Below are 24,051 nucleotides of genomic sequence, written 5' to 3' on the forward strand. Positions count from 1 at the left end.
ACAAAAAATTGTGGAATAGCAAGAGTGACATTAAATGGATCACAGAAATTAAGGAATATATATATAAGAACTCCAAATTACAGTAGATGACCTAACAAACAAGACAGAGAAAACCAGAGTACTGCAAGACCCGCAAACCAGACTACAAATGAAAATCAATAAAAGGAGTACAGGAAGAGTGGTCTCAGATGAAGAAAGAAAGAAAATATCTGAAAGAATGAAGAAATATTGGGCAGACAGAAGAGCAAAATACCTTTCATATAAGAATAGACTCTAATAATTATATTACCTAAATATCATATTAAGTTATTTGTTGAGCCAAATTGTATCCCTGTGTAACACTTGTTTACAACTTTGTATTTTTGACTAGAGTGGTCCAATGAAGGCCATAAAATAAATAATAATAATAATAATAAAAATAATGAATGGCAAAAAATCTCAGGAATGGATGTCCAATTAGAAAATGTGCAATGTATGAAGTATGAATGCTGCAGCTAGATGCAAGGTATGGTGTGAGTGTAGACATGTTATCTTACACAATCTGTTATAGACAGACATGTAATGAACATGCTAGTACGTCATGAGTCAACTGACTTTGAATGTGGGTGATAACTGGTGCAAAATGCATGGTGATATAACAGCAGAAATTATACATGTATTCATGTTACTGAGATCAACAGTGTCAATTGTGGATCTCCTATACCACTGAGGAACTGTGCCTACATGAGTAACCCATCACAGACCACAATGACAAGTATCTGACCAACAAACAACACATTGCACTGACAGTCATATGTGATGACTGATGGTCTACTGTGACCCAGATCACCATCAATTTGAGTGTGGGGTGACCAGAACTCCAGGACTATACGGAGAGAAAACGTGCCACATGTCCTGCAGCATTTGATGAGCAACATCACATCCAGTGACTTACCACAATTTTCAACCTCTGAAGTATATTTTTCTCCTTCAGAAAGACATCTTGTCAATATTTTCTGCAACAAGCCACAACCATTCTTGACTTTTTGTCAAGCAGTCCTATTTACTAATGAAGTGACCTTTGGTAGAAATGGTATAATCAATTCATGCGATTGCCATCTGGTACTGGACGACACCTTACTAATGTCTGAACTGTCACATTAACTGTCACTGATGAGAATGTCTCAGATGGTATTGTCAGTGACCATTCACTTGGTCCTTCTTGGGCAAACTTAACTCAAACTCCTGCTAAATTCCATACCTTTAGTGCTTCAGAAAATATCATTTGCAAACTGACAGATCTTTTGGCTTACATACAATGGAGGCTGAGGTAATTTCTATACTACTGTTCACCAACAATTCTGTAGTACATGCAGGTTGGGACCCTGCATATTTGGCCACCATACTCACGAATGTCTCTTGCAGACCAGGTATGGATCCTGGTTTACCTTAGGAGATTCTTTCTCAATGGAAGATTGACGGTGCTGTTTACCATGTCCTGTGCACCACACATCAGTGTGGCTTGCTCCCCAAGGTGCTGTGGTGGCTGCAGCAGGCTTGGCAGTAAACAGCCCAATGAATCTTCTATTGACAAACACCTTCTTGATGTAAAGCAAGGGCTATACCTGGTCCCTAAAGCACAGTCATGTGTATGATGGTGGAGTATACATATGCTACTTTCAATAACATGCCCCTCGAAAAATGGCTAGGGTGATGAACCCTCCTGTATGGCCCTGTCCATCGTAAATAAATCCCTTTGTCTTTTATTTGTAGGAGGAGCTGAAGAGAGTCATATTTGTTGAGTAAATTTATGATAAGCAGACACATGAACTACTCTATGTAACCAGTCGCAATTTTCACTGACTGGCTGGAATAACTGAAAGGCTGTGAAACCAAAATGCACAATGTGCACACCTGCATTATTTGTTTTGCCCCTGGTATTTAAAAAAGGGCCAGGTGCGAGTACAACTCACACACTGAGGGTCCTGTAGAGAATTAATTGTGTATATAGGCAGCTCATCCATTCTAGGAATTGAGGATCTCAACAATTTTTGCCTGTTATCAATATTGATACTTGCAGAATATTGATCCCAGTGATCCCAGGGATTTCAAGGCTTGCGAAAATGTTTTAATTTCAAGTTTGAAATCAGATAATAGATGACAAATGAATATTTTTCTCCTGTGGTATCAGTGTAAATTAACAATTTTCAGATTTTTTTTCTTAACTTTTATTCTGAAACCTTGCTCTTTGCCAAATTACATTTTTCTAAGTCAACGGGAAGTACCATGTAGGTTTTAATGAGTGAGTTTCTGGGTACCAAAATACATGACTTAAATGACCATGCCTTTTGAGTTCATTGACTTAGAAGCTTAACTTTTTTTACACCACCAAAGAACCATAGACCTCCATATATGACACAAATATCAAGTTGATACATCCATTAATTTCTGAGAAAAAGGGGTCTTGCTGATGGAAGGACAGACTAGCAGTCGGTTACCATATCACAATTTATTTTCGTGTAATATAATTATAACCTCCCCCCCCCCCCCCCTCCCATGAACCACGGACCTTGGCGTTGGTGGGGACACTTTCGTGCCTCAACGATACAGATAGCCGTACCGTAGGTGCAACCACAACGGAGGGGTATCTGTTGAGAGGCCAGACAAACGTGTGGTTCCTGAAGAGGGGCAGCAGCCTTTTCAGTAGTTGCAGGGGCAACAGTCTGGATGATTGACTGATCTGGCCTTGTAACACTAACCAAAATAGCCTTGCTGTTCTGGTACTGCGAATGGCTGAAAGCAAGGGGAAACTACAGCCGTAATTTTTCCCGAGGGCATGCAGCTTTACTGTATGATTAAATGATGATGGCGTCCTCTTGGGTAAAATATTCTGGAGGTAAAATAGTCCCCCATTCAGATTCCGGGTGGAGATTACTCAAGAGGACGGCGTTATCAGGAGAAACAAAACTGGCGTTCTACAGGTTGGAGCGTGGAATGTCAGATCCCTTAATCAGGCAGGTTAGAAAATTTAAAAAGGGAAATGGATAGGTTAAAGTTAGATATAGTGGGAATTAGTGAAGTTCGGTGGCAGGAGGAAAAAGACTGTTGGTCAGGTGAATACAGGGTTATAAATACAAAATCAAATAGGGGTAATGCAGGAGTAGGTTTAATAATGAATAAAAAAAATAGGAATGCGGATAAGCTACTACAAACAGCATAGTGAATGCATTATTGTGGCCAAGATAGACACGAAGCCCATGCCTACTACAGTAGTACAAGTTTATATGCCAACTAGCACTGCAGATGATGAAGAAATTGATGAAATGTATGAGGAGATAAAAGACGTTATTCAGATAGTGAAGGGAGATGAAAATTTAATAGTCATGGGTGACTGGAATTCAAGCGAAGGAAAAGGGAGAGAAGGAAACATAGTAGGTGAATATGGATTGGGGCTAAGAAATGAAAGAGGAAGCCGGCTGGTAGAATTTTGTGCAGAGCATAACTTAATCATAGCTAACACTTGGTTTAAGAATCATGAAAGAAGGTTGTATACATGGAAGAACCCTGTAGATACTAAAAGGTATCAGATAGATTATATAATGGTAAGACAGAGATTTAGGAACCAGTTTTTAAATTGTAAGACATTTCCAGGTGCAGATGTGGACTCTGACCACAATTTATTGGTTATGAACTGTAGATTAAAACTGAAGAAACTGCAAAAAGGAGGAAATTTAAGGAGATGGGACCTGGATAAACTGAAAGAACCAGAGGTTGTACAGAGTTTCAGGGAGACCATAAGGGAACAACTGACAGGAATGGGGGAAAGAAGTACAGTAGAAGAAGAATGGGTAACTTTGAGGGATGAAATAGTGAAGGCAGCAGAGGATCAAATAGGTAAAAAGACGAGGGCTAGTAGAACCCCTTCGGTAACACAAGAAATATTGAATTTAATTGATGAAAGGAGAAAATATAAAAATGCAGTAAATGAATCATGCAAAAAGGAATACAAACGTCTCAAAAATGAGATCGACAGGAAGTGCAAAATTGCTAAACAGGCATGGCTAGACGACAAATGTAAGGATGTAGAGGCTTATCTCACTAGGGGTAAGATAGATACAGCCTACTGGAAAATTAGAGAGACCTTTGGAGAAAGGAGAACCACTTGCATGAGTATCAAGAGCTTTGATGGAAACCCAGTTCTAAGCAAAGAAGGGAAAGCAGAAAGGTAGAAGAAGTATATAGTGGGTCTATACAAGGGCGATGTACTTGAGGACAATGTTATGGAAATGGAAGAGGGTGTAGATGAAGATGAAATGGGACATATGATACAGCGTTACAAGTTTGACAGAGCATTGAAAGACCTGAGTCGAAACAAGGCCCCGGGAGTAGACAACATTCCATTAGAACTACTGACAGCCTTGGGAGAGCCAGTCCTGACAAAACTCTACCATCTGGTGAGCAAGATGTATGAGACAGGCGAAATACCCTCAGACTTCAAGAAGAATATAATAATTCCAATCCCAAAGAAAGCAGGTGTTGACAGATGTGAAAATTACTGAACTATCAGTTTAATAAGTCACAGCTGCAAAATACTAACGAGAATTCTTTACAGACGAATGGAAAAACTGGTAGAAGCCGACCTCGGGGAAGATCAGTTTGGATTCCGCAGAAATGTTGCAACACGTGAGGCAATACTGACCCTATGACTTATCTTAGATGAAAGATTAAGGAAAGGCAAACCTACATTTCTAGCATTTGTAAACTTAGAGAAAGCTTTTGACAATGTTGATTGGAATACTCTCTTTCAAATTGTGAAGGTGGTAGGGGTAAAATACAGGGAGTGAAAGGCTATTTACAATTTGTACAGAAACCAGATGGCAGTTATAAGAGTCGAGGGGCATGAAAGGGAAGCAGTGGTTGGGAAGGGAGTGAGACAGGGGTGTAGCCTATCCCCGATGTTATTCAATCTGTATATTGAGCAAGCAATAAAGGAAAAAAAAAGAAAAGTTCTGAGTAGGTATTAAAATCCATGGAGAAGAAATAAAAACATTGAGGTTCGCCGATGATATTGTAATTCTGTCAGAGACAGCAAAGGACTTGGAAGAGCAGTTGAACGGAATGGATGGTGTCTTGAAGGGAGGATATAAGATGAACATCAACAAAAGCAAAACTAGGATAATGGAATGTAGTCGAATTAAGTCGGGTGATGCTGAGGGAATTAGATTAGGAAATGAGACACTTAAAGTAGTAAAGGAGTTTTGCTAGTTGGGGAGCAAAATAACTGATGATGTTCGAAGTAGAGAGGATATAAAATGTAGACTGGCAATGGCAAGGAAAGCATTTCTGAAGAAGAAAAATTTGTTAACATTGAGTGTAGATTTAAGTGTCAGGAAGTCGTTGCTGAAAGTATTTGTATGGAGTGTAACCATGTATGGAAGTGAAATGTGGACGATAAATAGTTTAGACAAGAAGAAAATAGAAGCTTTCGAAATGTGGTGCTACAGAAGAATGCTGAAGATTAGATGGGTAGATCACATAACTAATGAGGAGGTGTTGAATAGAATTGGGGAAAAGAGGAGCTTGTAGCACAACTTGACTAGAAGAAGGGGTCGGTTGGTAGGACATGTTCTGAGACATCGAGGGATCACCAATTTAGTATTGGAGAGCAGCGTGGAGGTTAAAAATCGTAGAGGGAGACCAAGAGATGAATACACTAAGCAGATCCAGAAGGATGTAGGCTGCAGTAGGTACTGGGAGATGAAGAAGCTTGCACAGGATAGAGTAGCACGGAGAGCTGCATCAAACCAGTCTCAGGACTGAAGACCACAACAACAACAACAACATAATTATAAATTAACACTTTTGGATGTTTCCCTTTACTTGTACAGTGGAATCTTTCTTCTTGTCAAATTTTGTGACTTTAGACCAACAGGAAGTACATAATAGGTTTTGATGAGTGACTTTGTATCAAAAAATGTGATATAAATGGCCACATCCCTTGAGCACTAACATCGAAGCTAAGATTTATTACACCGACAAGGGACCATACACCTTAGTAAGTGACATAAATTTCAGCTTGATACACCTAACTGTTCCTGAGAAAAAGGTTTTTTAAAAGTGAGATATACAGACAGAAAGGCAGAAGGAGAACAAAGTGGTCTGATGAGGATTTCATTTTTACCAACTGAGGTAAGGAACCCTAAAAATGAAGAAGACTATGGGTTTTTGCTTTTGAGTGGCTAAGATAGACCTTTCTAGGGAGTCCATAAACAAATTTGCATATGTGGGTACTAAGCAAGTGCCTATGAACATACCACAGATCTGTTTGTATATCATTTATGCAAAGCTGTAGGTGTGAGGGATGATATGGTGTGTTGTATTTATAAATAATGAGATGGCACGTTTGGAATTATCAAAATGAAGGGAGAAGACAGTTTTAGCACTGCAATCAGTATGGCAGATATTGATGCATAGGGACGTGGCACTGTCAACGGATAAAACTCAAGGTAATAATGGGATAAAAATTGTAGACAAGCCATGAAAGAAGTGGTTGTTAACATTTATGTTTGATTTAAGCTGTGGATAATTAGGTGGCGATGATTGTTGATTAAGCAAGCTGAAATGTGGTGTTAGGGTCATTAATTTTTGGAAACAAATAAAAGAAGGAAGACAGAACCACATGAATGGTTCTAGGAAGTTTCCAAGGATTAGGAAATACGCTAAGGGTCATACTGAATTTCAGGCATGAAATCCTTGCAGTTAGGCTTGAAAGTGGAGACCATCTGCCAAGTAATCACTGTGGTTGATCGCAATAGTGGTGCACCCTATTTCCGCAAGGAGGATCCCTGATCAGAATCTGTTTAGAGACTATGGATATCCTAATGATTATACATTTCTTCCTATATAAGATATCCAAGGCTCTTTTGCACACCAAGTTGCCTTCCTGAATGTTCCCCACCACTCAGATGGAGTTTTAAAACTTCCACATTTGGTGAATATTTCTTGTGTATGCTGTTCGCAGCCTAAAAAAAATGTATGGAATGTATACGGTTGTATTTATTTCCCACTGCCAGTTTTGATTGATGGATCATTCCCAAACGGTACCTACATACAATTGAGCTATTATCAGTATTATTTGGTTGTATGTATAATTTTTACTTGTGTTATAAGACCTTATATGTTATTCTTCAATTATGACCTACTTTTTTTGTAATATTTGTGCATGACTGTTGCAATATCAATTTACGTAATAGAGATATTGTTTATCATTTAATTTACACCTTTGATGGAAATCATATGTAGAATTAGGATTGTTTTCTGTTCTGAATTACCTCTCACTGACAAAAATTTTGTCAAAAGTTCTCAATAATAACTTTTTATTTCTAAGTTCTGTTTTTTTTGTTCAAAATGTTATATGGATTTTTTGCCAAACAAGTGTTGATTTCGATTTCCTCTAAGATGTTCATGTACCTTCTTTTTTCAGCTCTGTGACAGTTGGAGGACTAGCGTAGATGTCTCTTGTAGAATGTCAACCCACCCAGATAGTAGTGTGTGTTAAGGTGGAGCATCCACTATGGGGAGGTGCGCCAGCCCTGGATTGAATCCATCCAGCAGGTTAACAACAAGGGTCAGTGTGCCTGTCAGCCTGCATGTCGTTTTTAGGTGGTTTCTCCCATCCCACTAGGACCAGGTCAGTACCCAAGTCACACCTCAGTTACACAATTTTCAAACATTTAGAACGCTTTTGCTAACTTTTAGATGAATAACACTGTATGAAGACAGATGGCGTATACACATTCTGCCCTGAGGGGAGAGGGCATAATAGGGCGGTGACAGGGAGGGGATCCAATGAACCATTAAACTAACCATGCTACGTCCACTAATAGCCATCCTGACCCTGTGCCAAAGCGGAACTAAAGCACAAGAAAATGAAGATGAAGTGTGTTGATTTTCGTGAAGATGCGCACTAAATGTGGAGAGGCTGCTTTCACTTAAATTTGTATGTTCTTTGTATCTTGTACATATATCTTGAATTTATACATACCTGGTCATATTTTTCGGCTTTCACACAGAGCATATACTAGGAAAGAACATAACACACCAAACTACGACCTAACAAGGTTTTGCAGAAAGTATAGTGAATTAGGGGTTGAGTAGGAGAGTAATGCATGGCTCATCATTAATAGAAACACAGTTGCTTTACCGTGAACACTATGTTTAAACCAACTACAAGACAAGAGTTTTGCGCCAATTTGTCATCTGTAAAACACAAGGTTTTCTTACATTCACTGAATGTTTTTATGTTATGTAATAGTTTAATGTAAGGGATGTCTTGCATCTGTACAGGAAGCTTTGATAGTTGAGGTAACATGCAGATGTTATTTGACAATTTCATAAGTGTGGGACTGGGTGCAGTGTTATCCTTCTGGCTAAATGTGGGGAGGGTTGTATTGAGCTGGCAGCCAATTTTGTCATGAATGCATCTATCATACCATACTTTTTTTATGAACATGTATCACGTTTAAACTGCAGTTTTCCTGAATTCAGATGTGTTTGAGATTGAGCAGACTTTGTAAATGGACAAAAATACTTAACAATACTATACATTTCAACAAGAAGCAAATTAATTCTAATATATATATCATAATGGATGCAAATCACAACTGCGGCTCTTTTGAAAAATATGGATCTATGATTTTGCAATTCACAGTTGGTCCATGCAGGCAATATGACACTAATTTTCAGTTAATGGTGGTTCATGAAGCAGAGATCACAAAAGACTATGCAGTAGGAAGAAAATTTGGTATCATAGAAATGAATGTTCATAGATGGTGTTAGACGAAAAACAGGTTAAGATCACTAGTTCTAGATGTCAAACTTTCAGCACCCCAAATCATGGCAGGTTTCATAAACTGGAGCAGCAGATTGTGCAGCCCATGCAAGGCACACACAGTGAAAACTTCTTGTTTGCTTGAGAAATTATCTGAATGAAGACAATAGAGATAAAGGGTAATTTTCCAACTGCTTGCATCACAGAATTTACAGAAAGTACAAGGTGGTGGATTACAGTTGTGAAGTGGATGGCACTTATGTTAAGATCCAGAACAACATTATCTTAGCAGCTACCTGTGACATTCAACAAAAAACTATCTGCTTCATATAATCAATATAAGAAAACACCACTACTGTTAACTATAGATGGTGTTAACTTTTTTTTGGCAGATCTTAACATGCTTTATAATAGCAGACCAATTTGTAATTTTGATTTGTTAAAATACATTAAAAATAAAAATTTCTAACAAAACCTCTCCAAAGAAAGGAGGCTGTCTTATAGCCTGGTAAATAGGTATTTATGGTTATAGCAAGATCAGAATATATATGAATATTTCAAAACTGAAATATTTACTTCTACTGATGGAAATCTAATTTACCTGTTTACGCTGTTTTTCTTCCTTAAGTTTTCTTTCAGCCTCTTCAGCTTCACGTTCTTTTCTTTGCTGCTCTTCCCACTCCTGCCGAATAAGGAGCTAAAAAAAAAAAAAAGCTTTTAATAAGTTTGAAGTTGTTCTTGTTTTATGATAAGCTGATTATATATACTATGATTATAACATAAAGACTAACTGATTCATATCCAAAAGTCTACTTTTAAATGTATTGTTTACTACACGATGCCTCCTCTATGTCATTACTAGCAAACTACCCTAATTCATATTTTTGCTATTCCAAACTGGATTTTCCATTGTTTAATTTTGACTATCAAGTCCACTTTTATCTTTTAATCTTATGCATTAAAGAAGCATATACGTCTATTTCATCTTGAATGCAATTCACTTATAGGCCTCTGGTCCTGCATTGGTATATTTGAGTTTGAGCACATAGTGCACAAGGACTCATTGTTCCCTACTCATTCCCACTCCAATGATAAAACAGAAAACAACCTGTTATATAAAAATATGTTTATTCCATAATATTACAAACTGTGAAATATGTTCGCGAGCTGCGGCCCTGGGCTGGCCAATACAAACAAATGCTAGCTGCAGAGTCTCCATGCTACTTGACGCATCCATTCTCAATGGCCGCTCAGCAGTACCTGCTTGCACAAAGGCCCTGGAAGGTCCAGCTGGGAACACTGAAATTTATAACATTTTTCGACAGGCAGCAGGTTATACTGGACAAACTGATGTGTCCAGTTTGCATGATGTCACTAGATGGGACTAGGAGTGGAAAAGTGAGTTACAAACTCAACAAACTCATATGTATGAAATATTAATATTGTATGAAACAATACTTCATGACTCTTCCTTGAATCTACATTCTCAGTCTTTCGCAGTAAATCTCTTCATGATGCACTAGCACCTCTCCCTTAGTGTGTGCCATTGGATTTTGATGGGCATCTCCACGATGCTTTTACGTTTACTAAGCAAACACGACAAAATGTGGTCTTCTTTGTACCTTCTCTATCACCTCTAGTTCCTCATCTCACAAACAATACCCAAGAATAGGTTAAAAAAGGTTTTGTAAGCCAAAACTTTCATTCCTCTAGGATTAATTCACTGAATGTCATTTTGTCAACTGAGTTTCATGTAACTAATGTTACATAAATGTTTTGCTTTAGGACACACTAGATGCACACTCCCTAGATATTCCATGGTTATTGCTGCTTCCAATGGCTGTTCACCAATCATGCAACTGAACAATAATGAGTCCTTCTGCCTGTTTTTGTAAAATGTGTTACATTTATTTATGCAGAAGGTTAACTGGTGCTCCCTGCACTAAGTGTCATAAGTGTTATAATTTTTATGATAATTTGAATGGTTATTGAGTGTTTTTACTGTTATTCACAGTTTACTGGTTCCGTGACTGTCCTGTACACATAACCGTAGCCTAATATTGCTTCTGACATTATGAGTTAAGTGAAAACTGTGAATTGTCAAAAAAGAACAACATTGTCATCATTCTTGTTATGAAATATTTCAAGTGTGTGTTACAATGTGCAATAGCTTCTACTCCAATCAGGGATGCAAATACAAAAAAACTAAAAAGGTTTAAAATATTTCCTTCCTTCTGCAGTCACCCATTACAAACAAATACAAATTTAGGTCAGATCATATGCTTAATGCATAAAACCTTAAACACTATGTCACGCAAATTGGTAAATGCAATGCATTCATTTCTTCAAAATATTACACAGTTTATTTCAATAGGAGAAATTCCTGGATAACAAGAAAAATGAGGATGACATTATTGTAGGTGAATAGTGAGTGGCACACAAGGGTACACTTAAGCATGTGAAAATTGTACAAGCTTTCAAGCTTTTGTTGAACTACTTTACTGCTGTAATGGAGATGAGTGTGAGAGGGGACCTGGGAGAGGAGAAGAGAGGAGAGATGAGGGGGAGCACAAAACCCATCTTTCATCCCACATAAACTATAAATTAACATATTTGCTGGCAGATCACATTACCTCTTGCTGTTCTTTCTCTTTTTTAACTCTTGCAAGGTGTTCCTGTCTTTCCTGCCACAATTTTTGGGCCATTGCTTCATCTTCTTCCCACGTTTTGTGCCTTTCTTGGTGCAAACGGGCTTCTTCCTCTTCCTGGAATTTTTCTAGTTCTTCCTGAGATGCTTTCCATGTCTGATATCTGGGGGATTTCTCCCTTTCTTCTTGCTCTGAAATTGATTGATGGGTTGGTTATGTCAATACAATGAAATTTAAGGCTATTTCAATGCAAAGCACACTCACTGAAGCAATTATCACCACTACAGCATTTTTCACTCTTTACACAAATATCACTAAATTCTCTTTTTGTTTGATTTCAGTTGTATAAAGACTATATAATTAAGTTAATCAATTAAGTTCTCTTATCAGAAAGCTAAACACGAGCATACAATTTCTGCCATGAAATGTTGGCAGTACCCTAACAGCAAATTTTAGGTCATGTGTTGTACAATATCATGCTTTGGTCATATGCAAGACTAAACATGTTTTATGTGCTCTATGTCAGATAACTACAGATCCAGCAATTTCACGGATTTTGCAGGATGAAATATGATAATCAGCACATAAAAGAAGGAATATTAGGGTTTAACACCCCATCAACAATGAGGTCATTGCAGATCGAGCACAAGCTCAAACTTGGGAAGGAAACTGTCCATATAACAATATTATGAGAAGGAAAGTTGCTACTCACCATGTAGTGGAGATGCTGAGTCATCGATAGGCACAACAAAAAGCCTCTCACAATAATTACAGAAGCTCTCCTGCGCAGGAGAGCTTCTGTAAAGTTTGGAAGGTAGGAGACGAGGTACTGGCAAAAGTAAAGCTGTGAGTACCGGGCGTGAGTCGTGCTTCGGTAGCTCAGATGGTAGAGCACTTGCCCGCGAAAGGCAAAGGTCCCGAGCTCGAGTCTCGGTCGGGCACACAGTTTTAATCTGCCAGGAAGTTTCAGAGAGAGTATTGTTGACGAAGTCCAATGGCCGAAAGCTTTAATTGTGAGAGTCTTTTTGTTGTACCTATCTGCCACTCAGCATTTGTGCTGTATGGTAAGTAGCAACTTTCCTTCTCATAATTACATTAAATCCTGGATTTTAAACTGTCCACATACCTTTTCAAAGGAACCATGTTGGGATTTGTTAAGGAAAATCACAGAAAATCTAAATCTGGATGGCTGGACAGGAATTTGACTATTGATCGCACGAATATGAGTCAGCTATTTAAGCAGATGAAGTCTAATAGAATGGTGAACTATTATTTTGCACATGTAAGTCTCATCCAACATATAAGCCTTGTTTGATTAGTAGAATCATAGGTCTCCTGCTCTCTAGTGAAGCTTTTCTTAAATCCAACGTTATAAAATTTTAGCTCTGTATCTTGCTATCCTACAATCTATGACACTTTGATTTGTTGCTGTTGTCATTTTCCACAGTTACTTTATTTTCTTATGTTCTGCTTTTCCATCTTCATTTTGTTCTAGTTTCATTCCACAAATGTGGCAAAGTTCCATGTAATGGTTTGTCCCTTTGTGAATCACAAAACAGCTAATTTCTCTCTCTCAGGCCCCCCTTCCCTCCCCAGTATAGCATCACAGGTCATACTAGGGCTATTAAGCATCACAGGTCATACTAGGGCTATTCAGAAAGTAAGTTCCAATTGATCGTGACATGGAAACCACATCAAAAATCAGAAATATTTTATCTGATACAGTTAGCTACTGCTTCCAGCCACTGCTCTACATAGCCACCATTCCGACATAGACATCTGTTGTAGCATTGTACCAACTTTCCAATACCCTCGTCATAGTAGTCAGCCACCTGTGCTTCCCACCAATTCTCTACACTCATCTGTAGCTCATTGTCAGTGTGAAAGTGTTGTCTTCACAACCAGTAGTTAATGTGAGCAGAGATGAAACACAGAGCGAGCCAATTATGGGCTGTAGTGTGGGTGATCAAACACTTCCCACCAAAAACACTACAGGAGCATTTTCATTGCCCCGACCGAGAATTGTCATGAAGTAGAAACCGTATGACAGTTCTGTAATGTGGGCTGCATAACATCAGGCGAAATCTCTCACAAGGACCTCATATTTGGCGGGAGACACTATTTTCTATGCATCTTTATGTGCTCACCATGAGCTCAGATTGAAAAGAGCGAAGTGATGTAATTGACAGGCATACTAGAGGCACTGTGGAACACATTATGTGCAAAACTTTATTAGATTTTCACAGTGGTTTCCATTTCTTGACCAATCAGAACTTACTTTCCAAATATCCCTCGTACACACCAGGGAACTCTCAAAGGAGACAACCTTATGACACGACCTCCTCTAAAGATCATAAACGAGCTGAAAAAGATATGTGCATAACGTTGCAATCCAGTATGGGAATGTGTAGCCAAGCAATAACCTGAAATAAGTAAAAGTAGTGTTTGATCTTGCATAAAAAGTTCTCGGTTTATGTGCCGTGTCAAATTTGGATAAAATCCCAAGCTTTCGATGACTATCTTCATCAGGGGTAAAACTGATGAAGATGACGGAGATAGTCATCAAATGCTTGGGATTTTATCCAAATTTGACATGGCGTGTAAACCGAGAACTTTTTATGCAAGGGCTCCGTCGCGAAAAACTTCGTAGTCATAGTGTTTGATCTGCCTGCACATTTAAAAAGTGAGAATACAGCATTTGTGCTGGTAAAGAAAAATATTCATCATACCGCCTCTCAAAATCTGAAGTTCTGATTTTTTTCTGTCAGTGGTGTGTACTCTCACAAATCTGAGTATTCACTACAAATTAAAATTTGGTACAAAAATGTTGTTCAATCTCTGGAAATAAAAAAAGTACTTACTGCCTACGAGGTAAGAAACCTGGCATAGCACAACTATTTACTTAAAGCTGTGTTTGAGACTGTATGTCTGGAATTTATTTTTGACTTATGAAGCTTCTTTGTATACAATATTTGAAGTAGTATGATTGGGGACAGGAAGGAAGGGCTCGTTTGCTTTATTAATACAGGTGAGTCATGTACAGTTTGCAGTGTCTGGTCTTTAGTTTGCTTATTGTTGTGGCATAACATAAGCTCACCTGGAACTGTACATGTTAAAATGGTAAACTGTTAGGATTAATCAAGATTTAGGGTATAAAAATTCGCTCACCTCTACCACTTCCTGTCAAAAATTTTCTCTTCTGTGGTGTTACATTGGAGAGAAGAAAATTTAAGCCTCTATGAGTGATAGGTTCTGAGAAATTAGAAAAGAGGTAATGCATGACACTCAATCAGAGTTATATAGCACCTCTCTGAGAGGAGTTTTCAAAGAGCAACTTAAAGCCTGACGTTCTCGATCTGTAGCTAGTCTCCCGTCATGACATTCACTGGATTCTTAAGACCACACAGTTTTCAGTCTTTCAGGAGTTCTGGTGTATTCATAAAGTCTCAACTGTTTTCAAGGCATTTTTATTCGTGAACAAAATGAAATCAGAATGTAATGAGTAGGTACACAAATCACAAAGAAAACTTAGAAAATTGACTTTTCCAGCAAATAACATACACAAAGTGAAATCAGTAAATCTGTATATCCTACCCAAGCAATTTTGCTTGTTGGTTTGTATTCGTAAAGATAAGACTGCAGGGCTTAACTCTGTCAGTGACATAAACTTCAAAAAATACATTTTTCACTGAGCTGAAAAGACTAATGGCACCACCTATTGGTTCTTTGGGTTAGTACAAAACTAACAGTGCCATCTACTGGTTGTATGGTTTACTTTCTTATGCTTAAACATCCAAACTACAAAGGTGAACAGACAGTTTTGGATAATCAAATAAAACTATGTTGTTCCAGAGACGCTTTCAAGTCTCAAACATATATAATGTATATATGCAAACTGAAGCGATACATGAAAATCTGTACCAAGAACGGGATTCAAATCCAGGTCTCCTGCTCACAAGGCAGATGTGATAACCACTATGCCATCCTGACACAACGGCTTTGCACGAACTACCCTAGCATACCTCCTCCTCATCCCAAATTCCCATTTATGCCTCAGTCCACTTTCTATTCCCCCTGAACTCGAACAACACTGCAGAAGCTCTCCAACTATATTGAAATATCATATCATCACTGACCGAAACAGGGATACTTCCTGAAACCAAGGAATATGTGCTTTAATCAAATGAAACTACATTATGCCAGAGATCTTTTAAAATCTCAAACAACTATGTTGTATACATGTAGACTGAAGTGACAAATGAAAATTTGTACCACAACCAGGATTTGAGCCCAGGTCTTCTGCTCACTACTAGGCAGATGCGCTAGTACCATGCAATCCTAGCACAGTGGCTTTGCATAACTGCACAGACTACCCTAGCTTGCCCCCTCTTCATTCCATAGTCCCATAAAAATAAAACTTGAAATTACAATAACCTTTTTTCTAGTTTTGGGTAAATAAAGTCTATTTGTTGCTCCCCAAGCTACCGCCAAGTTACATGTGGAACCCCACAAAAATTCATTTTGTAGTTATGGAGATTAGCGTGTTCAGACAGACGAGACACGATGGTTTCACAGTTTTGTTATTAGTGCAGATTTTATGTTTTTCATTTTTATACCAAACTTTAATTTATTGTGAGTACTTCTATTTTTATGAGAATAGTAATTAAAAACAGAAAGATATTTTTATTAAAAAAAGGGATGCAATATTTGTTAATCATGATTTCAATGTGCCAGCATTCAAAAATCATTATAAAATTAGTATTGTGAGTTTTTTTTAGAAGTTCATAACACTGCTTTAGAAGATTTTGATATCCAGGCACTGAGCTGCAAATACTGTAAGTATGAACGAAACTGAATAATGTCAGTCTGTATGCTCAAAAACTGAATGTGGGACACTTCCACAAACTTGCACAACAGCTATGATTCCTATGGTAGAGGCTGCAAAAAGTCTATAGTGCAGCAGATATTAATATTCAAATTTGTGAAGGTTAATGTATTGTCATGCTTCTGTCCTGGATATTTATCAGTAGAATGTAGTAGAGTAGTAATTGTTAATGTTAACCAAAAAACAGTCTTAGTTTTTGACATTTCTTTCTCTTACTGCACTCCACAGCTCTTAATAATTTCCTTCGCAATAGTGTCAATAGAACACATTGAACAAACAGATCAATTCTTATGGTGAGGTTTACGAATGAAAGAGAAGCTGAAAATTATATGCACTGTTTGCATAACCGTTATGGATAAAAAAAATACATGAAATACGTGAGCAAAGGAGTGTGACATAAAAAATATTTATAAGATTAAATAAATAGAACAACATAAACTTAATTTCAAGTAATGTGATGGCGCATCTTGAGAGGTTATCAAACAACTGCAAATTTCAAATACAAATTCATGAGTAAAATGTAATGTTAGGAAGTATTGAAACCTTTTACTGATTTCTCATAAGAGAATGAAACTGAATACTACAAATAAAGTTGTCAAGGTATAATTCCAACTGGTAACAGTAAGAATCACTCATTAAGCATACTTGGGGTTGCTCAGCAAGCAGTGAGAAGGATATGCTGGGAAATACAAGGAGAGACAAGAAATAAACAAATTTATCATAATAAACTGAGATGGCAGATGTAATTACAGATCTCATGAAAACGAAATGGAACTGGGAAGCACAGACAGACAACTGGTGGTACTTGGACGTAGGGGGTTCTTTGTTGGGTTGTAAAACTTATGAACATGCCAGAAAGGGTGACCCAATTGAAGATGTATATATGAAATAATAAAAAACCCCATGAAAGAGCAACAAGGATGTGAATACCTGAAGTCATAACAAAAACAAACCAACAAAAGACAAGAAGAGTGTAAACATAAACCGGAGAGTAATACAAAATACAAATCTTCATTTCAAGAATAATTAAGACTTTATTGACACGTACAGAACCTATAATAAACAGTATTTTGGAAGATTAAGCTTAGTGTAATTTGCTATCCACATCTGTTCCAAAACATTAAATCAATTCTATATTGCTTCAAAACATCAAAAATTAATTAGTTTTTGTTGTGTTCTGCCCACTCATCTAATATAGGGTGCCTAAGAAAGCTGCTTTCTCGGATCTCTTGATAACAATTCAAGCAAATCATATTAATAGGAAATTATTACAACACTTAACTTTGTGAGATATAGATGCGTCACAAGCAAGGGGTGACAGACAAACATAAGCAAGCTCTTCAGTATATCAATACAGTTTCTAAGTCAATGCTGTAGCATTCATAGGTCAGCTCGACTTCAACTTGGGCCACGGTCAGGCAGCACGGTGCTTATATTCTCTTCATGCAGAGGCCGCTCCTGTCTCAGTGTCGCCAAAAGAGGGGCATATCAGTGTACTATTGGCTGATGTCATCTCACAGCCCTCTCTGCTCGTCTGTTCTTGGCCGTCGTGCTGGCGCTTGACATTACTCTGGAGCAGTTTTCATTCTACTACCCAACAGGGTTGTTTAGTGAGCAATGGGCAGCACTTGCAACATTTTGAGTAAAGAACAAAATGGTTTCAGAAGGGAACATCATGCTGTATCATGCATTCACTTTGCAATGAAAATCTTGATGGGAAATACACAGTGCCTTTGACATAATGAACTACAACAAGTAGCTGACAATACTGATGCAAGATCACATATGGGATGTGGTCTATTCTCCTTCTTTACAACATATATATGAACACAGTGTCAAGAGATTTGAAGTCAAAAAACAAGCCTACATTCGTAAAATTTACATTTAGGAGGACCGATTTTTTTAAGAGTTTTTAACATTAGTAGCAACAAGAGAAGTCCTTTTATAAAGATCTAGCCATAATCTTAAAAATATTTCAGATAAATATTCCATGGGAATTATGAAAAATTTTGATACGTTGCAAAGACTCCACAAAAAGCAAAATCAGTATAAATATCATCTTGAAAAGGGTGAAAGAACTTAAATCTTGGTTTTAAATTACCATTTCTGGAAGCTGTAGATATGACAGTAAAATTTTTTAATGTTTAAGGAGTTTAAACGAAGCTTTCCTCAATCAGAAAGTTGGTTTGAACATAGCAGTGCTTTACTAAAAGTGATGCTATTGTAGTTACAGTGTCCTTGTCTTCCTCTACATCTGCAACTGCAAGCGGAGGGTATTTCTGGTATGACTATCTTTTCTCACTTCCCCTTCCTGGTAATGTTCTCATAGAGACTAAATGATCGTGTGATTCAATGTGCCACTCTTCATTGGATTTTCTCTATCTCTCTGATTAATTCAACTTAGGTTGAATTGTGAGCTATAACGAAGAATCCACAGAACAAGTGATTTGTAAACCACTTCTTTTGTGAATGAATTACTTTTATTTAAGGTTATCTGAATGAATCTCGACCTGGCATCTGCTTTCGTTACTATTATTTTTATGTGGTTATTTCACTTTAGGACACTCCAGATAGTTATTCCTAGGAATTCTGCGACAGTTATTATTTCCAGTCGTCACAAATAACAGTACTCACACAGTCTGCCCATCTTTCCTTTACTTTGCTTCAATTTTCTGCAAACATGGTGATCATCTGCCCATCTTCCTTTACTTTGCTTCTATTTTCTGGCATTGCAGCTTTCCGAAAAACATCATCATCATCTGTATGTAGCCTAATGTAGACTCCACAGCTATCCACCTGATCATTAAAATAAAGTGTAAACAGTAACAGTCCTCTAAAGCCCATTCCCTTGTGGTACTCCAGAAATCAATTTTACAGCTGATGATTTTTCCTCCATTAAGAACAACACGTTGAGTTCTTTCTACAAAGAAGTCATGAATACAATCACAAATCTGGTCCGATATTCAGTAAGTTAATATTTTATTCATTATAAGGTAGTGTGGAACTGTATCAGGACAACGAGGAACATTCAGTGCTAGTCATCAGCTTTAACCACTGATCATGGAAACATGCATCAAACATTATAAACAATATGGCATCTATAAGGTGATATCAGTGGGGAGTTTTTTGAAACTGGCTAGGCTACAGATCAGCGTGCCACAACAACCAGCTTTTTTGCTTAATCCCACTTTTTTACACATTTGTTAGCTTCACCAACTCTCAAACAAACTGTCACCCTCCCAACTAACCTAGACAGTGGGCTAAGCTACTTAGCAGTCTGTCACCACAACCAGGTTGTTTGTTCTACAATCATTGGCTTCACCAACTAACAACCAAACTGCGTAAATAGTCATCAAAAGGTGATGTTACAGCAGCCATTAACATTATGACACTGGTCAAAGCCGACAACTGTTAATGAACATTTGTCTTGTCTGCTGCACTGAATGCCTTCCGGAAGTCACAGAACACGAACCTGGGAGCCTTTGTCTATGTTACTCGGCATTTCACAGATGAATGGAGTAAGGTACGAGATTTTCGTTCTGCAAAAACATGATGATGCAAGAGTATAAAACATGTTTCATAATTCTACGACAGACTGAAGTCAGGAGTATAGGCCTATAATTATGTGCCTCAATTCAGCAATCATTTTTGAACATGGCAATGACATGTGCTTTCTGTCAATCATTAGGTAACCTTTGTTTGTCCAGCAATCTACTAGAAAATATTGCTAGAAAAGGTGCAAGTTGTTCTGTATCTCCTGACATCACATGTATCTCATCCCCTCCTTTCCACTGATAAGCAATTTTAGCTGATTTTCTATTCGATGATTGCTTTCCGCAATATCTACCATTTCGCCACTCCCACAATGATTGAAAAGCAGAACTATATTATGATCTTCCACAATGAAATAATTTTGAAAGTCCTTATTTAGTATTTCGGCCTCTCCTTCACAATGTGTTTCAGTGTCAGCACGGTACCGAGTGAGTGACTACACAATTTCATTACAGTTACCAACTTTACATACAACCAAAACTTTTATAAGGTTTTTGTCAGATCTTTTGGCAGAATTTTACTTTCAAATTCAACAAATGATTCTCACATTGTTCTCTTTCCACTCAAAGTGGCTTTATTCAGCTTATGTTAGTCAAGTAGGCTTTGGCCTCACTTAAATAGGAGATTAAGCTCTCTTTGCTTTGTAGCAAATTTCTAATACATCTATTAAACCATAGATGGTCTTTCCCTTAACTCACAATCTTGCTCAGATAATACATCTCTAAAGCACATTGTATAATGGTTTTAAGTTTAACCTATTTGTGCACTACATCTTGATTGGAAGAGCTGAATATTTTATGTTGACTGCTTAGGTAGCCTGCAAGTTGTATCCTCTCTCTGTCTCTCTCTCTTTGTAACTACTGAGAACTGAACTGACTTACTCATCCAGTTGTTGGTGTACTCTAACGCACAATGGTTGGTTGGTTGATCTGGAGGAGGGGACCAAACAGTGAGGCCATCAATCAAAACACAATGGCACTTGGCATTTTCCACATTAAGAAAGTATTACTGTAGATGCCTTGGAGTGACTGGGATTCAAACACTGGGGCTCTGGGTTTGTAATCTGGCACTTACACAATTAATCATGTTTACATAAATAAGAAGGTAATGAAACAAAATTTTGCAAACAAACACTTTGTCAAAAGCTATGCTTTGTTATGATAGCAAGGAAGGAGAACAGAATAATGACCAATAAGAAGTTTATGTACTGCACTGCAACCTACACAAAACTGGACACAAAAAGTAATGGAAGCTTAAAAGAACTTTAAATTCAAACAATATTGTAGTACACATACATCAGTAAAAAAAGGCTACAATATGTCAACTTGATACCTTACTGAAGAATCCCAAACACAGTTGTGAATTACAGCTAGTCCTGCAGCAGAAGCATTTTGGAACATCCCATGATGAGTTGAAAGGAAAACTTCGAATTAAGATTGTAACAATTTTACTAGGACCAGGGCAGGTCAAAAAGATGATGATGATAAGGATGATGAGAAGCATCCAGTGCCAATTAACTGGGAAAAAACGTTGGACAGAAGAAATTATGAAATAAATAACAGTTTTCACCAGCTGTGGCTACACATAAAAAATATATATAGGCCCAAATAAAAAGAGCACAGAGATAAAAATCTAACTTTTGCGAAAGTTGTAAGTGTTAATTCTGTTATATAGCATGTGGAAAAGCAGAAATTTGAAAGCTGATTTGTTCAAGGGGTGGAAAATATTTGAAGAGAATATCTGAAATCTTTAGAACAGGTGCTCACTTTAACACTCGTGTCAAGTGACAAATACATCAGAGAAACAACATAATTGTGAACCTAACAGCAGAACAAAAATTTAAAACATCCGGTTATAAACCTTTCTGTAGCAAAGCATCCCTCTCCTGTGCTATTCTTTGCCGTATTCGTTTTCTTCTCATCTTTTTGGCATGTGCTCTCCACAGCTTATGTCTGAAACAAAAATCAGAGTACAAATGATTGTTCTCTATTCCTAGTTCCTGAAAAATCATACAAATAATAATGTCAGTAAAGTCCATGTTTATATCCATTTACACAATACGTCGTATCGATGTGGGAGTACTATATTTAACGCCATTTAACTTGACATATTTATGAAGTTATACAAAACAAGGAAGAAGGGAAAATAAAACTCGTCGTCAGTTAAATGCTTACTTATTTATTTTCATATGTGAAATGAAACAGGTAGTAGTTCATTCTAATCCAAGTACTACGTACACTGCTTTAAATGCAGGGAGTTTTAGCACAAAAACAATGATAATCATTCCTCTTCATTAGATATGGGAAAATAAATGTGAACAGATTTACGTATAGAAAAGAAGGACAACTAAATGAGAACCTCACCTTCCCATGTTTTATTTTTCGAACACATTTATTTGGCATATTCTAACATTTAACCAATTACATAATACCGGTTTGTAAACAATTCTTTCACCACAACATTGCCAAAGTTCATACACGAAAGACGAAACCATGGAGGTACCTCCATGGACGAAACCGTCGCCTGTCTATGATCGTTGCCGGCAGGTAACTGCCTTGTAAGCAAGTCTGGTGGGCGGCCTCGAGAGTGGTCTTGCTGCAAGTAATTCACAAAATTTATTTTTATTATAATTGTAATTGTAGAGCATAAGCTTTTGATTTACATGTGTTCTTTATCCTTGTAGAATACCAAAACAACTGCGCTTCATAAAGCTCGAAAATCGAAAAAATGGAATATAATTCTCAGTTTCAGTTCCTCATTTGACCTTTCGCAAGAAGACTACGAAGACATCTCCCAATTAAATACACCTTTCAGATCGTTGTTTTACCAGTAGATTTTTCGAACGCCAAGTACCAGACATGTGCAATGGGATGAGCTGACAATAGGAAAAACACTGAAAACATACAACAAAAAGATGCTTGAAGATTCGCTAAGGGATATTACTCAAACTCCTGTGAAGTCAACAAATGATGTGTCTCAGATCAGTGAGTAAAAAAAAAAGTTCATGTACCTTGCTAAATGGATGAACCGTCATGTGGTGCCAATTAACAAATACGATCGTTTGACACCAAATATAACTAATTCAAGGTTTATTCAGAACGGAAAATTAGTATTGGAGGTAAATAATAAACGCAAGAGCAACACAGAACAATCACTCCCGTCACTAGATGCAGCAAATAAACCTTTATTCATGCCACACGCAGTAAACAAGACGAAAGCAATTAGTAGTGACAATCCAACACTATGGGAAGACCTGACGAATAACTGTGAAATCTGTTTATATTCCGACAGTCATGGCAGAGGAATCGCAAACATCTTAAAATTTGATCAACAAATAAATACCACTAGTTTCGTTAAATCAGGAGCTCCGATGTGTGAAATCGTCAAGAACTGCTCCAATAATAAACGTTGCCCAGTTCTAATAGCAGGCGCAAACGATATTTATAAAAATGATCTTAAGGGAGCTACGAGATACCTAAAACACACTAATGTTACTGGAAAAGCAAACAACGATAGTGGTAGGTATTCTGCACAGATATGACGCTCCAAATTTCTCCTGTGTAAACAAAGAGATAGAGAAAGTCAACAGACTGTGCAATAAAATTAGCAAAACCTTTCAGAACACATTCTTTCTCCACACAGGGGATATGCATCATGATCTCTTCACCAGACATGGCCATTGGAAAAACCCATCTGTAATAAAATCGTGGCAATTATGGAGACAATTCACCACACATCTAGTTGAACTGCCATTCCTCTATCTCAGAAAATTATAACAGTTTCACAAGATGCTAAGCGGTTTCATACAAAGTCCAGTGACATATCCCAAACCTTAGAAGCGGAACAAAAGAAAGATCTCTCAGAGATTGACAGTACATATACAGTGTCAACATCAAATACCACACAAGGAATATTTCAGAGGAAAAGTTATTCTAGCACCCTGAAAACAGCAGCAGCAGTTCCAGCCTCTCCTGTGGAAATAAGTGAGGAAGTAACAGCACCAGTTGTAGTGTCTAATGAAGTGAGCCAAAGAAGAAAAGCAACACCAATAACAGAAACACATCAACAACAGCAGAAGCAACAGGAGACACCTGTCTCCTTAACAAGAGAAGAGTCTCACCACCAGCCCATCTGAAGGATTCTTTATTAGTAAGTGA

At 37.5% G+C, this 24,051-nt stretch overlaps 1 protein-coding gene across 1 annotated transcript in view; it reads right to left on the reverse strand.

The window, feature by feature from the left end:
- LOC126187556 (U2 small nuclear ribonucleoprotein auxiliary factor 35 kDa subunit-related protein 2) overlaps positions 1–22,393 on the reverse strand; it is a 70,079-nt gene extending 47,686 nt beyond the window's left edge. Inside the window, exons 1-4 of the mRNA XM_049928710.1 lie at positions 22,258–22,393; positions 21,755–21,846; positions 11,443–11,648; positions 9,411–9,506 (exon numbers count right to left, since the gene is read on the reverse strand). Coding sequence (XP_049784667.1) covers positions 9,411–9,506; positions 11,443–11,648; positions 21,755–21,846; positions 22,258–22,265 — 402 coding nt within the window. The 5' untranslated portion in view covers positions 22,266–22,393. The remainder of the gene's footprint in view (positions 1–9,410; positions 9,507–11,442; positions 11,649–21,754; positions 21,847–22,257) is intronic.
- Between the last annotated feature and the right edge of the window lie 1,658 nt (positions 22,394–24,051).

The sequence above is a fragment of the Schistocerca cancellata genome, chromosome 5, assembly GCF_023864275.1.
Source record: "Schistocerca cancellata isolate TAMUIC-IGC-003103 chromosome 5, iqSchCanc2.1, whole genome shotgun sequence".
NCBI lineage: Eukaryota > Metazoa > Arthropoda > Insecta > Orthoptera > Acrididae > Schistocerca > Schistocerca cancellata.